The 14,579-nt window shown below is 54.3% G+C and overlaps 1 protein-coding gene across 3 annotated transcripts in view; it reads right to left on the reverse strand.

Moving 5' to 3' along the window:
- The window catches only part of RAP1GAP2 (RAP1 GTPase activating protein 2), a 237,350-nt gene that overhangs the window by 10,365 nt on the left and 212,406 nt on the right, over window positions 1-14,579 (reverse strand). For all 3 annotated transcript variants that reach the window (XM_064583725.1, XM_064583727.1, XM_064583726.1), the window contains 5 exons: window positions 14,015-14,086; window positions 13,414-13,500; window positions 11,949-12,083; window positions 3,640-3,777; window positions 1,756-1,868 (listed from right to left, as the gene is read on the reverse strand). In XM_064583725.1, the coding sequence (XP_064439795.1) occupies window positions 1,756-1,868; window positions 3,640-3,777; window positions 11,949-12,083; window positions 13,414-13,500; window positions 14,015-14,086 (545 nt within the window). The remainder of the gene's footprint in view (window positions 1-1,755; window positions 1,869-3,639; window positions 3,778-11,948; window positions 12,084-13,413; window positions 13,501-14,014; window positions 14,087-14,579) is intronic.

A 14,579-nucleotide genomic window follows, 5' to 3' on the forward strand; every position in this document is an offset into this window, starting at 1 on the left:
AGACCATGTACTGACGCCCACAATTTGTCCTGTGCCCCCTGGTGGGGACAAGATGGCCTTGTCTTCAACACAGTTTTTATAGCAGCTTTACTGAGACATGACCCACATACAATTCACCCACTTAAAGTGTATAATTCAAGGGTTTTTAGTCTATTCACAGAGTTGTACAACTATCACCACTGAGTTTAGTCCGCCCCTCCCCCAGCACTGGCAACCACGAATCAACTTTCCGTCTCTCTGGATTTGCCCGTTCTGGACAGTTCATACAGATGGAATCACACGACGTGCTGTGGTCTTTTGTGACTGGCTTCTTTCACTTAGCAGTCTATTCAAGGTTCATCTAAGTTGTAGCATATATCAGTACTTTACTCCTTAAAAAATCCCATTTTCCAGTTACAGCACATTTTATTTGTCCCTTCACTGAGAGATGGACATCTGGATCATTTCCACTTTGGGCTATTATGAGTGATGTTGCTAGGAACATCTGTGTGCTAGTTTTCATGCCGACATACGTATTCCTTCTCTTGGGCATATACAGGAATGGAACTGCTCGGTCATATGGTAACTCCATGTTTAACTCTCTGCAGAGCTGCCAGGCGGTTTTCCAAAGCAGGTGCATTAGTCTAGACTCCTATTAGCAAAGCCTGAGGATTTGAATTTCTCCATATCCTGGCCAACACTTGTTATTATGTGTCTTTTTGATGACAGCCATCCTAGAAGCATGAGTGCCTCAGTGCACTTTTAATGAGGCTGCTTAAGACCTCCTAATTGTCCCTCCAAGCAGGGGTCTGGGCCATGGTGCAGGGCTTCTCTGCATGTCTGACACAGCGGACCCTCCCTCCTGGAATTCCTCCTCTCCAGGCTTTCTTCTCGTCTTCCTTCCCTTTCTCCCCTTGCCCTGAAATACTGGTGTTCCCCAAGCATTCTACACACTCCCTTGGGTGGTTGTATTCGTTGCTCCATCTTTAAACACCACCTATGCCCAGTGACTCCCTTCTGCAGTCAAGGCCTGGCTCCTAAGCTCAAGACCTGCCTTCTGGCCACTGCGAATTCTGCATTTCTCTACTGGGTAGGCCGTAAGGACTCTCACACGTACAGGTTCCAGAGTCTTTCAACCCCCTCCGTAAGCCTGTTCTTCATCCTGCATGCCCGAGCTCAGGGGCTGGTGCCACCATCCAGGGGGACAACCTGGAAGTCAACCTAAATGTCTCGCTTTCCCTCACAAGACTGTAAGCTTCTGGAAGGCAGGTTTGTGTCTTCTGTAGTTCTTGCCTGATCACTGAGCCCAGCATGTAGCAAGCACTCAAGAAACGTTGCTTGCTGAATTAAACAACAAATGGGCTCACCATTAAAGGATGAGAAAGACAATTAGCAAGAACGGGTTAAGTATGATGCAATATGAAAGCTGCTTTTAACAAAAGAGAAAACATTCTAGAAGCCCTGAGGGAAGTTCAATGAACTTCAGGCACAATCAGAGAAGGCTTCCATAAGAGAGGAGGTAAAGGAAGAAAAGAATCCAAGCAACGTTTCTAATTTGGGTCCAAATGCTACACGGACACTTCTGGAAAGTCCTGAACAGAGACTGGCCAAGTCTGCTTCAGTGGCCGGAGCAGAGGGAGTGACCAGGATGTGCCAGTATCCAAAGCGCGGGCCCAAGCTGGAGGGAAGCCATCTACCGAAGCTGCGCAAAAGCCCTCCCCAAGGTTGGGCATTGGCAGCGTGGCAGGACCCGCAAGCCCCGCACTGGACAGTTACCATCGTGTCCGGCCGTCGCCTTGGCCTTCGGAGCCTGTGTACAGCCGTGGGAAGAGCCCCGACCGCCGCTTGATGGGGCTCCGCGACTGGTTCTTTACCGCTGCTGCCGGAGGCTGCCAATAAAACCGCCAACATGAGCGCTCCCAGCCCACCCCAGACCCCGACTGCTCTCACCCCCCTTTCTGGTCTACAGATAGCTCCTGCAGCCCCCAACCAGTCTGGAGGAGATCCCAGAAAATAGCAAGGCAGCTGGGAAGGCTAGGATCTCCGTAACGGGAGCTGAGACCCCGAGACTCCAGCCGTTGCAGCCGGCTTTCCTGTGTTCTTCAGGCAAACCCCGTGGCCCCACATAATCATCACCAAAGGCCAGAGCTCTGGGAGGAACAGGGGTCAGGGCCCCCATGAAGAGAGCCCAGCATATCAAGAAGGCCAGGACGGTTCAGGGGGTCACACACCGAGAACCACACGGCTGAGGGAGCCCTGGGAGTGACCTGGCCCAACTCCTCGCTTTACCAGTGAGGAAGCTGAGGAGCCAAATGGCGAGGGGTTTGGGCTAAGGTTATGGAGCGAATTGCTGGCAGGACAGGGACGAGAACCCAGGGCCCCGGCTCTCCGTCCATTCCTCACAAATAACTGGGTCCAAGCTGGGCACCTCAATAACAAGATGGAACGAGACTGGCAGAGCCAGGTCCACAGGCCGAGGGAACCCGCCAAAAATGAGGCTCTGTTTCAGCACATGTGGCGGGGGGGGGGGGGGGAGCGTGGGGCTGAGGAAAGGGAGACCGAGGCCGTTCTTCAGAGCCCACCTGCCTCTAGCGCAGGCCCCAACTTCTGCTGTTCGTGTGCTGTGCTACCTGGGGTGAGAAGCCAAACTCTCTGGGCCCCAGTCTCCTCACCCACAGAATGCGGATGACTGTCCCGCCCTGCAACTTTCACAGACCTTCAGGGTGAACAAGATACAGCTGGGAAACTATTTGGTAAGTTCAATGAATTGTGTAAGACCACTTGCAATACTAATCCTTAGTATCAAGATGGGTGTATTCTCATGGAACACTACATCTAAAACTAATGATGTAATGTATGGGGATTAACATAAGAATAAAAAATTAAAAAAAAAAAAGATGGGTGTATTCTGTTTGAAAAAGAAAAGAAAACCCTAGTCTATATGAATCCAAAGTCACTTTGTTCTTCAAATGGACCAGCTACGTGGTTCCTTCACCTGGCCAGTCGCTGGTGCAAGCAGACCAGGCCCAAACCCACTGCCACGCCAGGCTCTTGCCTTGGGAACTGCACACACAGTGATTAACAGCAAAGACTTTGGGTCGGGGAGACGTGGGTTCAAATCCCCAGCTCTTCAACTTAGCTAAGTGACCGGGAGCAGGTCACTAAACCTCTCTGGGCCTCCTTTCCTCAAATCTGAAATGGAGAACTCATCAGTTCCTACCTCAAAGAGCTGTGACAGGGATCAGCTGAGAGAATGTCCGTGCATGACTTCTCTCAGGCCCTAGGGCACAGTAAGCCGGGGGGTGGCTACTGCAATTAATAACAAAGCGAGGCCACCCCTCCTGGGTCCCAAGCCCCTGGGCAGAGAAACGTGCCCCAGAACCACTCTTCAGGGCAGGCCCCGAGGAGGAGACCCAGTTGTCAAAGGAACTCCAAGAACAGGATAACGGGCGGGCTTCCAGGCTGGGCCAGCCCCAGCTGTGCCTGGGACGGAGGCTGCATTTCACAGGCGGGGCCTGGGGTCACCCTCCAAACAGCCCCAATCCCCCCGGTGCCTGCTCTGGCCTCCTCGCCCAAGCCTGGGTCAACAGACCCTCCTTCGCAGGCCTGCGGGGGCGGCTCCCCGGGAACCGTGGCTGCCCCAGGGCCTGCGGCACTCACCGAGAAGGTGGCCTTGGTGACCTCCGTGCTGGTGTGTGAGATGCCGCCACTGAGGCTACCGGGGATGCCCCCACCGTGCTGCTTCTTCTGGCTGCTCACCATGGTCTCCATGGAGTGGCTGCGCACGCGGATGGCCCTCTGTGGGGAGACGCGCAGGGACCCGATCGCCGGAGCCCGGCCCGCCGGCTGCCCCTGCCCTCCCCGTGGGGTCCGCAGACACAGCCCTGGGCTTGTGCACGCTCCTGCGCCGTCTGGCCACACAGGGCCCTGTGCCCATTTAGGGCCACCAGAGAGCAAACAGTGACGTGTCCAGGAGGGGACGGTGGGATGACCAGGGGCTTGTTTGTCAGTGTGTGTGGATAAGAACAGCTGAAGTCAAGACTGCCGAGCCTACGGCAGGGACGGGCCTGGGAGGTGACAAATGCTCCCCCAGACCACTCTGCAGGTCTCTGCTGTTCTGGAACCAGACCCAAGGGCAGTGGCCACACTGAGGACAGCTAGTTAACACAGAGGGAGCATTCCCACAGGCCCTGGACCTTTTAGTGTTGCCCTAATTTTAGGAACACATCTGGTTTCCCTAGCTGACTGGATGCTCCTTAGAGGCAGAGGTCAGGTCTGACCTTCTCTGACTCCTCTCCTGCAACTGTCCCGGTCCCAGCACGGGGACAGACACACGGGAAGCATGCAGAAGGAAGAGTAGCCACATTTCCTGAGGACTTAGGATCGCCAGGCTCTCTGCAAAGAGCTCGAGATGTATTCTGACCACCAGCCCCTGGTGTGGATATCCTCCATCCCACTTCACAGGTAAGGCTCAGAGAAGCTAAGTGACCTGACCAGGGGCCCCCAGCTAATAGGAGGTAGAACAGAGGGCTGACACATGCGAAGATACACAATCGGAGACATGAGTTGCTCATGTAAAAGTGCCATCCCCACCATATTCCTCAATGGCAGAGCCACCGTCTCGTCCGATTTCCCCTCTTCCTCCGTGGAACAAGGGAGTAAATTACGATCAGTCTAAGGTGGTCGCCGAACCTCTCCCCTTGCCTGAGGGGATGCCTGCTGGGAGCTGGGGGGAAAGGTTTCCTCAAGGACAGCCAAAAGAGAGGTGACATTCTGCACCTGAACTGCAGTAGCCCCCGGGGCGTGACGGGTCAAGCCCGTGGGACGAAGGCCACAAGCCAGGATGGCAGAGGGGAAAGGGGAAAGAACCCGGATGCCGAGGACCCCACTGAGCCACAAGTCACCCCAAGCCTCCTCGTTAAGTGGGCTCGTGGGTTTTCCTTACTGGGGGAGCCGGCTGAGGTTCTCAGAAACTTAGCTTCAGAAAATGGACTCAGAAGGACAATGGTAGGGATGCAGGAAGCCGATTCAAGAAGGAGGGCCATTTGCAAACACGGCCACCCTGGAGACTTGCTACTTTTGCAGATGAGGCACGGAGCCCACCAGCCTCCTACCCCTGATGTCATCCAGCCTTTGTGTGAGTCAAAGACAGCGCCTGAGGGACATCATCGCTCTCCCTTTCTAAACCACAGAAGAGAATCGCCTAGCAACAGTTTCCAGCCAGTACATTCTATTAATTCCATCACCCAGAGACAACATTAAGTCACACAGCCTTTGAAAAACTGAGAGCAGGAATGGTGTGGCACTACATTGAGGTGTCCCGGGATAAACAGCAAGGTCCCTTCAGTGAGTCAAGTGCTCCATAAATCTCAGCACCACGACATTCTGCCGGTGCCCTCGTGGGTGTCACCACCACCATCAACAGTAACGTGTCAGTTAATCACGTATGTTCTGAGGCATTCCTCATGGTCTCTTTCCAGGAAAGATTTGATGCAGTGTGATAGGCTCTGGTCTACTGAGCTTCATATCCGTGAACTTATTGAATCCCTACAACTCTGAGATGCAGACAGGACAGGCACTGATAGAAAAGGCAAACAAACGATCGCCCAAGGTCACGCTGCAGGTCGGAGGTGGAGCTAGGACCCAAACCCAGGCCCCTGGGCTCCAGATGAAAGGGTCCCTGGTATCCCAAAAAGGGGTCCAGACTGAACACAGAATTGAACCGGTTGATGGACTAAGGATGATTAGAAATCAAGGGCTCCCAGCCTCTCCTCGAAAAAAGTCTTCAAGGCTGATGTCAGGGAGGATATTTTCTCCTCAGATGCCCCTTGGTGCTGCTGTCTGAGCCAACAAGGTAAGTCTGAGGAGACAATGGGCTGGCTGGCAGGGAATTCCGGGGATGTACGGGGTGGCCATCTGCTGCTTGAAGCTAACAGAAAGAGGGCTGAATCCTGGTCTTCCCAACACCGTGTGTGAACCTCTCTGGCACACAGCCTCCTCGTCTATACAACGTGGTGATGGTCCTGCATGAGGACGCCAGGAGACGGTGTGTGCCAAATAGCTGGTGTCAAACCCGCTCACTGGGGGCCAGCTCTCCTGCCCCGCTCTGCGAGACCCCACGGTTGCTCAAAACTTTAACTTTAAGCCTGATTTGGACAAAATCACCCAGTGATATGGTCTGAAGTGTTTTATGTTTCAATCTGATGTTGAGCTGGAAACACCAGCCTTCTCAAACCGGGCAGAAGATTCAGGGAAAGGGTGAAGAGAAAGGACAGTCTCCCCTCCGCTTGAATCTTCCCAGGGACGGGCTGCTCACTGCGTTCAAAACTGCCTGTTCCAGTGGTGGAGAGCCTGACCTTTGCAAAGGTCTTCTGTGCACTGAGCTGAAGTCTTACCTGTTCTAGACCTTGGAGTCTTTGGCCAGTCTATTCCGTATTTCACCCAACTGTCCCTCAACTGTCTGAGGACAGTCTTGAGGTCCTGAGTCTGCTCTCTTCCCGGCTAACCACAGCTGGTTCCAGTGTCCCTCCTCAGCCCTGGTGTTTTCCCAGCCCTCTGCTCACCCCATGGCTTACCTTGGAACAGGCTCTCCTTTGGAGGGGGGAGGGGCAAGAAAAAAGAGATGGTGTCACTTTCTCTTTATCAGCTTATGTCACTTCATGTCAGCTGGGGTTTGAGCTACCAGTCAGCATTACGCAGGGAACAAGTCTCTTCTGGGCCAAGCACGAGCCCTGCTTCCTTATGGGTTTGTGCTTCCTTATGCTTCCAAATGGGTTTTAGGAGTTGGCTCAATTCCACAAACTTAAGGGACACAAAGCACAGGCATGAGCACTAAGGCGGGGCGGGGTGCCTATCTGTGCCAGGCAAGCAACAGAGGGAGGGGTGCTTGGGGAGAAAGATGCCAACTGCTTGCCTCCTGAGATCACTCCTAATCAGGAGGCACCCTGAGGGACCCTGAGGACTAGAACAGGGTCTTCTGCCCCCCTAGCAGGGCAAATAAAGGATGGAGGTTGACAGGAGAGGGAACTATCCCTCCCATCTGCAGAGACCAGAGCTCCAACCCGTGAGCCACCCAGGCTGCCCCTGCTCGCAGGTACTTTGCCTGGGGAACCGCAGCCTGGTGCTCTTCTCCTGCCACTGGGGGTCAGAGTGCACCAGCGCACTACCTGCCACTGCCCCCCAAAGTGCTGGGAGACAGTCACCTGCCGCGGCCCCCATTCTGCCACTGGGCCTTTTCCTCCCTGTCCTCCATTCCCCCTCCTGCATGATGACGTTAATGGAGGGCTGGGCTAGCTCCCTGTTTCTCAAAATGTGGCTCCCACGTGCTTTGCGCACAGATCACATGGCTACGTCAAGGAGCGTTACTTTACTTTTCATTATAGACCAATAAAAATTTCACCAACAGCGGGCAGTGGTGGAGAATGGCACTGAGAAAAATGGCCTAGAGATCGACGCTTTTCAAAGGCGAATAACGTCATCTCTTTTATAAAGGAAAATATTCTTGCAAGCCCAAGAATACATCCACCGACACCGCCCCCCACCCCCCACAACACCCCCCCAACAGTGGCTCCATGGGCTGCATTTGCAAGATACCTACTTATTCCACAGAACTGTCTTTTAATTGTGTGTTTCACTGCAAAAGTTTAGTCCCTATAATTGGAAATATGTATATTTTTAGATGATCATCTAAGTGAAAATGCAAAATTTTTAAGTGTTGGTAGAACTGGCAGATTCCTGAGACTATCTCTAAGCATTCCGTCTGAGAAACAGGTCTGGACGTCCATGAACCAACTGTTCCATTTCACATGGAAGAAAAGCTTAAATCACAGCCAGTGGATTCGAGGTAAGAAGGGAGAGCTATGCTGCGCAGTGTGAGGCACCAGGCAGCACGATCTAGGGCAGCGATGGGTCTGCTTCCTGGGAGAGGGAAGAATCGTCCCATGAGGCCAGGGGATGGATGGCTGAGATTGCTTCTAGCCCTGGGAATTCTCAGCTGTTTCCACGTGAGAGGAGACCTTTGACCAAAAGGAGACAGAACACACAACTCTTCTTTCTGAAATCATTTCGTGCTCTTCTTTCAAGAGGGATCCCATGGAGGTGCGGGTGAGGAACTCCATGAGACGTTCCAGTGATTCTGACACCACGGCAGCACCCTGGGGGCGCATGAAGAAATACCAGACTGAGAGGTGGTCTCCTGAGCTGGATCCTGGCATAGCCCAGGCATCAGAAACCGCTGGGGCCACCGGGCTCCGTGCTCCTGCGCCTGACTTGCCCCCAGCTTTGGCCTCCACAGCCTGGGAGATGAGAAGGTCATGGTGGAAGGGACACGGGGCAAAAGAGCCCACATTCCCAACTCGGGGAAGCTCGTCATGATGATGAGAACTCTGAGGCTTACCGCGTGACTGCCTGTGACACGGAAGCGCTACCTCAGGGACAGGCGGGGAAGCAGAAGCTGCAAGCAGATCCGTCTTCAGCCCACAGGTGGAAGGATCAAAGGCTGAACAGGAAAAGGCCCTGAACTATTGGATCAAAGACGGTAACGATAAAGTCTCGAAGCCTCTCCTCTCTTAGAAACCCCTTCAGTCGATTCTAAGATTTGCGAGTTTTACTATTACATGCCGGGGTGTTGGCCTGTTTTCCTTGATCTTGGGAGGGGTCCTCTCTGCCTCTAGGACACGAGAGGCAACCCACAGAATGGGAGAAGATATTTGCAAATGACACTACAAATAAAGGGCTGGTATCCAAGATCGATAAAGAACTTCTCAAACTCAACACCCAAAAAACAAATAATCAAGTCAAAAAATGGGCAGAAGATATGAAAAGACCCTTCTCTGAAGAAGACATACAATGGCTAAACAGACACATGAAAAAATGTTCATCATCATTAGCCATCAGGGAAATTCAAATCAAAAGCACACTGAGATACCACCTTACACCAATTAGAATGGCAAAAATTGACAAGGGAAGAAACAAATGTTGGAGAGGTTGTGGAGAAAGGGGAACCCTCTTACACTGTTGGTGGGAATGCAAGTTGGTACAGCCACTTTGGAAAACAGTGTGTAGGTGCCTCAAAAAATAAAAAATAGAGCTACCCTATGGCCCAGCAATTACACTCCTGGGTATTTACCCCAAAGATACAGATGTAGTGAAAAGAAGGGCCATATGCACCCCAATGTTCATAGCAGCAATGTCCGTGATAGCCAAACTGTGGAAAGAGCCGAGATGCCCTTCAACAGATGAATGGATAAAGAAGATGTGGTCCAGGGGTGCCTGGGTGGCTCAGTCATTAAGCGTCTGCCTTCGGCTCAGGTCATGATCCCAGGGTCCTGGGATCGAGCCCCGCACTGGGCTCCCCGCTCCACAGGAAGCCTGTTTCTCCCTCTCCCACTCCCTCTGCTTGTGTTCCCTCTCTTGCTGTATCTCTCTCTCAAATAAATAAATAAAATCTTTAAAAAATTAAATTAAATTAAAAAAAGAAGATGTGGTCCATATATACAATGGAATATTACTCAGCCATCAGAAAGGATGAATACCCAACTTTTACATCAACATGGATGGGACTGGAGGAAATTATGCTAAGTGAGATAAGTCAAGCAGAGAAAGTCAATTATCATATGGTATCACTTATTTGTGGAACATAAGGAATAGCATGGAGGACATTAGGAGAAAGAAGGGAAAAATGGCGGGGGGGAATTGGAGGGAGAGATGAACCATGAGAGACTATGGACTCTGAGAAACAAACCGGGTTTTAGAAGGGAGGGGGAAGGGGCATGGGTTAGCCTGGTGATGGGTATTAAGGAGGGCACGTACTGCATGGAGCACTGGGTGTTATACGAAAACAATGGATCGTGGATCACCACATCAAAAACCAATGATGTATGGTGACTAACATAACAATCAAATTAAAAAAAAAAAAAGAAATGAAACCCCTTCAGTCGGAGCCACTGGAGGCAAAGGCAGATCAATGGCTCCCCCTCCAGAGGCAGGGGACCGGACAAAAGGCCTCAGGCCGCCCTCCTTTAAGACCCACAGCCTGCGTGTAGCTGCTGGGTCGTTTTCTTCATGGGCACCATGGGCAGTGTCCGCAGCCCACAAGCTTTTCCAGGTTATAAAAACCCTTGAAACTTGAAAAAAAAAAAATGGTGAACTTCCAAATACAGAAAGAAACTTGCAAACCTGAAAGCAACACACGCTTCTTTAAAATCTGCAAACTATCACATTATGTTAGCTGGTCCCCTACAGCTGAAGCCATATATAACTTACAGCTCCCGTGGGGTGTGGGAGCATTGGGATATGCTTGACGTGGTGGGGGTGCGGCCTACACAGGTGTTCCTATTTACTGGGCCTCACCCTATTTACTGGGCCTCACCCCCCGACCCCAGGCTAGCCGACCTGGCGCCCTCTTTCCTCCCCGGCCCCTCCTCTGCCTCACGTCCCTCTCCTCCTGATCTCCACTTTCTCCTGTTTCGCCCTGGCTCCTGCTGTCCATGAAGCCTGAAACAGCTGCCCCAGGAATGTCCCACCAGCCTGGACAAGGAGCTCGCCTCCTACCCTCCTGCCCCCTTGAGGAATCTCAGCAGCCATGCCCTGCTCTCTGCAGGCCAGCCGGGCAGCCAGGGACAGACCCCAGGCCTGCCCAGGCCGCGCTAGCGTGGGTAGAATCTTACCGGAGCCGGGAACCAGAGGCCGGCTCGCGGAGAACACAGGCTCTGCAATCAGCAGACTCGGACGCAACTTACTTTGTCTCTTTGAGCCTTCATTTCCTCACACGTAAAATGACACCCATAGTTCATCGAATCGGGAATGCACTATTATCCCCATCATAACAGCCCTCCACACAGGGCACCGAGGGCACTGTGAGGCCTTACATGGGACGGTGCGTGTGGAGCGTCCACCCGACCCAACACCAGCCGCTGACACTCTCCCTGAGCGTCTGCCATGTTCCAGGCAACGCACACTGCCGGGCATCCGGTCTGACTTGGGCGAGCTCCTCCAGCAACTGCGGACGTCCGACTTACCATCCCTGTGTCGTTGAGGAGAACCCTGCAGCTCGGAGACCCGATCACACCGGGGGAGCTGGGGATCTAACACACGCAGGGCTAACTCTGGCCCCCCACACACTGGCCCCTCACCAGTCATTCTGCAATGGGCAGTCCGGCAGAACGCTAACCTAAGAACCAGAAAACCTGAGCCTGTTTCTCTACCTGTAAGGAGGTGTAAGATTTGGAGCAGTTCTGTCGCCTCCCTCGGTCTGTCCCCTCCTGTGCACGTGGGAAGGACGAGGTCTGCCCCGCTGACTGCACAGGAGAACAGCCAGGGTCAAGCTCGGTGCTGTGCGGACCACAGCGCTCAGGGAGCCCGGGACCAAACACCTCCTGTACCTCACGCCGGCCCAGGGGCTGGCCAAGCTCTACTTGAATACTGCCATGAACAGGGAGCTCACTGCTTCTTTTAGCAGCTCGTTATGTTATGGTTAGAAAGTTCTTCCTTTTGCAAAGTCCACAGGGAGTTACTTGCCTGTAACTCCATCGCACTGGCCCTGGCCAGGTCCTCCAATGCCCTGCCAGTTGGAAAAACTCATTGCCAGTACCGCACAGTGGCTGCCAAAGACCCCAAACGAAGGCTGTGTCCTCGCTCGGGTCCTCCTGCCCTGGGCTCCTCATCCTGACACAGAAGGAGGTGTCGAAGGCAGTAACGTTCTTGGTTGGGACTGGTTCCTCTCCTGCTGCCGACTCTCTCCCTGTCCCTGCTGCTCAGGCTCCTGGGCCGGGAGATGATCCGCATCAAGGAAGGATGTGGAGGACGCTGGGGACGCCGCCGGCTGCTCTGACGGCTCGCGCTTCCTGACGGCCCCGCCCTCTGCCAACACCGCCATGCTGGCACTCGGGCTCTGGGGCCGGCGACCTTGCACCCCGTCCCTTGTGCGTCCCCCCCACCACACACGGTGCCAGCCACTCTTGTGCCCGTACCTTGAAAGACTCCAGGAATCCCCCATGGCCCCCATTCTCAAACTTGTCCTCTTCGGGGCCCAGCCCCAGCATAGCCTGCGTGTGCACGTGAAGCTCATCGTGGAGGTTGTCCAGCAGGGCGGCCCTCGTCCGGTCCTGAACGGAAAGACGGTGGGGATGATGGCGTTGGCACGGAGGACAGAGACGGGCCCTCTCCCTGGGGTCTCCCGACACCTAGCCACCAGCATCCCGGGACAGCGTGGACCCGAGGCCTGGCTGGGCTCCCTGCTCACAAATACCGCAGCTACCACGAAAGCTCTGTGGCTGGCCTCTGCCCTCTTCCCCTGCCCCTTCTCCGTGGGCCGTCCCATGCCTCTAACCTACTGACTCCCAGCTCGGACCTCTGCCCCAAGCTCCACAGCCAGGTACCAGGGGCTGGCCCAGGGCTGTCAGCACGGCTCTTCTCAGTCCGGACGGTGGAACAGGGCCACGCAGATGACCTCCAGGGGGCGCCATTCACACACACCAGCCACAGCCCCTGCAGGCACCTCCCCCAGCAGAGCCTCACAGACCTCGCCTCCCAAAGGCCCCCATGTCAGTGCCCAAGAGCCGCCCGGCAATTCCACTTCGCCCCACCCTATGCATACAGGAGTCCATAAAGTCTTCCCGACCCTGACCCCAAACCATTCCCTCCTGGACTCCTATAACAGCTTCTAACCTGCCACCCTTCCTGCCCTCCTCCCTTCTCATCGATGCCAGAGTAATCTAACACACTAAGTACTTTATGAGCACCTCATCACTTCCAGAGTTCAAAGCCCTTCCTGACCTGACCCAAACACCACCACCTCCAGCTGAGTCTCCACCCCCACACAAGTCCTCCTCTCAGGCCCCCTCAAACCCTCTGGAGCTCCCTCAAAAGTCATGCTCTGATCTGCCTGGCCTTTGCTTATGCTGTTTCCCATGCCTGGAATAACCCTCCCCAATCTTTCCTCCTGGCAAAAGGCTCATCAGATATCTAAATTCAGCAGCTCAAGGGCTACCTCCTCCAAGAAGCCCTCTCTGAACACATCCCAGTTCCTCACAGGCAGAAGCAGTCACAGCCCCTGTGCTGGCCTCCATCATAGCCCCGTGCCGACACCGTGCCATAACCTGTCTCTTAAGTAATGACCCCTTCCCACCAGCCCAAAAGCTCTGGAAGGCAGAAACTGTGCCTCACTTGCCCCTGTATCACAGGGAACAGAACAGAGCCTGGCACACAGCAGGTGCTCAATAAATGACCAGTGAATGGTTGGCTAGACCTAAGGTTTGGGTGGAGTTTCCACAAGAAGAAAGAGTTTCTATACCAACACAGGGCTGAAGGCTTCAAGGGGCGGGCAAAGACGGCGCTCCTCACCTTGCGCAGCCCCCAAGAACAGACCCCCAGGAGAGACTGGCTAACAAGCAGCCAGCAAGGCAGGAGGAAGATGTCCAGAAACAGCGCACTGACCTCCAGCTTCGCAAACTTGTCTGACTTGCAGCAAGCGTTCTCTGCGTTGGTGAGCTTGGTGAGCAGAAACTCCCTGAACTCCGGGCCCTGGAACAGACAAGAAGCTCGGCGACTCCCCCAGTCTCAGCTGTTGCTAAAAGGGCTTTCAGCCACAGTGACAGCTACGCAGAATGGGGCTTCTGGGGAGAGCCCCTAAAGGGTCCCCTTCGGGCATCTGGTCATTTTCTAGCCCAGACCAGGACCACCTGCTAAGATGCCGACTGGTGGAAACCAGGTGTCCTGGTCCCGGGAAATCAACCCCCTCCACACCATTTCCATGACTGGAGGCAATTTTTGTCCGAGGCTTCTCGGAATGAGGCCTAAGTGCAAAAACCCTTCTTCTCGCGGAAAGGCAACCCCAGAGTCAAACACCCTGACAAGAAGTGCTGTGCTAGACCAGACTGGCAGCGCGAGGAGCGGTGGGAGAGACCCCAAGTAAGAGATCCTCCCAAGCCTGCCAAAGGTGCTCCAGCCCAGATTTAGCCCCACTGCAGCCCCTGCCGCTCAGATACTGAAACCCGGAGTCTCAGGTAAGAGGAGAGCAGGGAGGGGAATTCCTTACCTTCTGGAAAACAGGAGGGCTGGGCAGAGGGGGGCCAAAGGCGGGCACATCTTCCCGTGCAGTGACTGAGACCTGAAACAGAGTGTTGGTATGGGCCGGGGGGGGGGAAGAGATCCAAGCTGAGGAAGATAATGCATCCTGAGCCCTGGCCCTAGGGACGCCCACTGCTCACAGCACACCTCCGCCCCTCCCCAGAATCCAAACACAACCTTCCCACAAGCCATCACCAGTAGGGCCGCGTGGCCGCTGGTACAAGTGGGGCTGGACGGCACAAAGCCATCCGCACGCTCCCATCTGCATTCCTGGAGGCCAGCAGCAAGTCTGGCAAGATGGCTGGACAGGGCTGAGGCGTCGCCTGGGGCCTGACTTCGAACGCAGCCCAAGTGCCCAGGAGGCCCTACCTGTTGCCTCATCTGACTGGACAGTCACCCCACGGAGAAGGCAAAGTGAGAATTGCTGGCCCTGCTTTACTGACGAGGAGACACGTCCAGAGACTGGAGCCATCTCCCCACAAGCACACAGGTGATGGGTCAGCCGCAGAGACGACCAGAGAATCCAGACCCCC

The sequence above is a fragment of the Mirounga angustirostris genome, unplaced genomic scaffold (assembly GCF_029215605.1).
Source record: "Mirounga angustirostris isolate CCGP_5_RB_7025 unplaced genomic scaffold, mMirAng1.0.hap1 SCAF_17, whole genome shotgun sequence".
Taxonomy (NCBI): Eukaryota; Metazoa; Chordata; class Mammalia; order Carnivora; family Phocidae; genus Mirounga; species Mirounga angustirostris.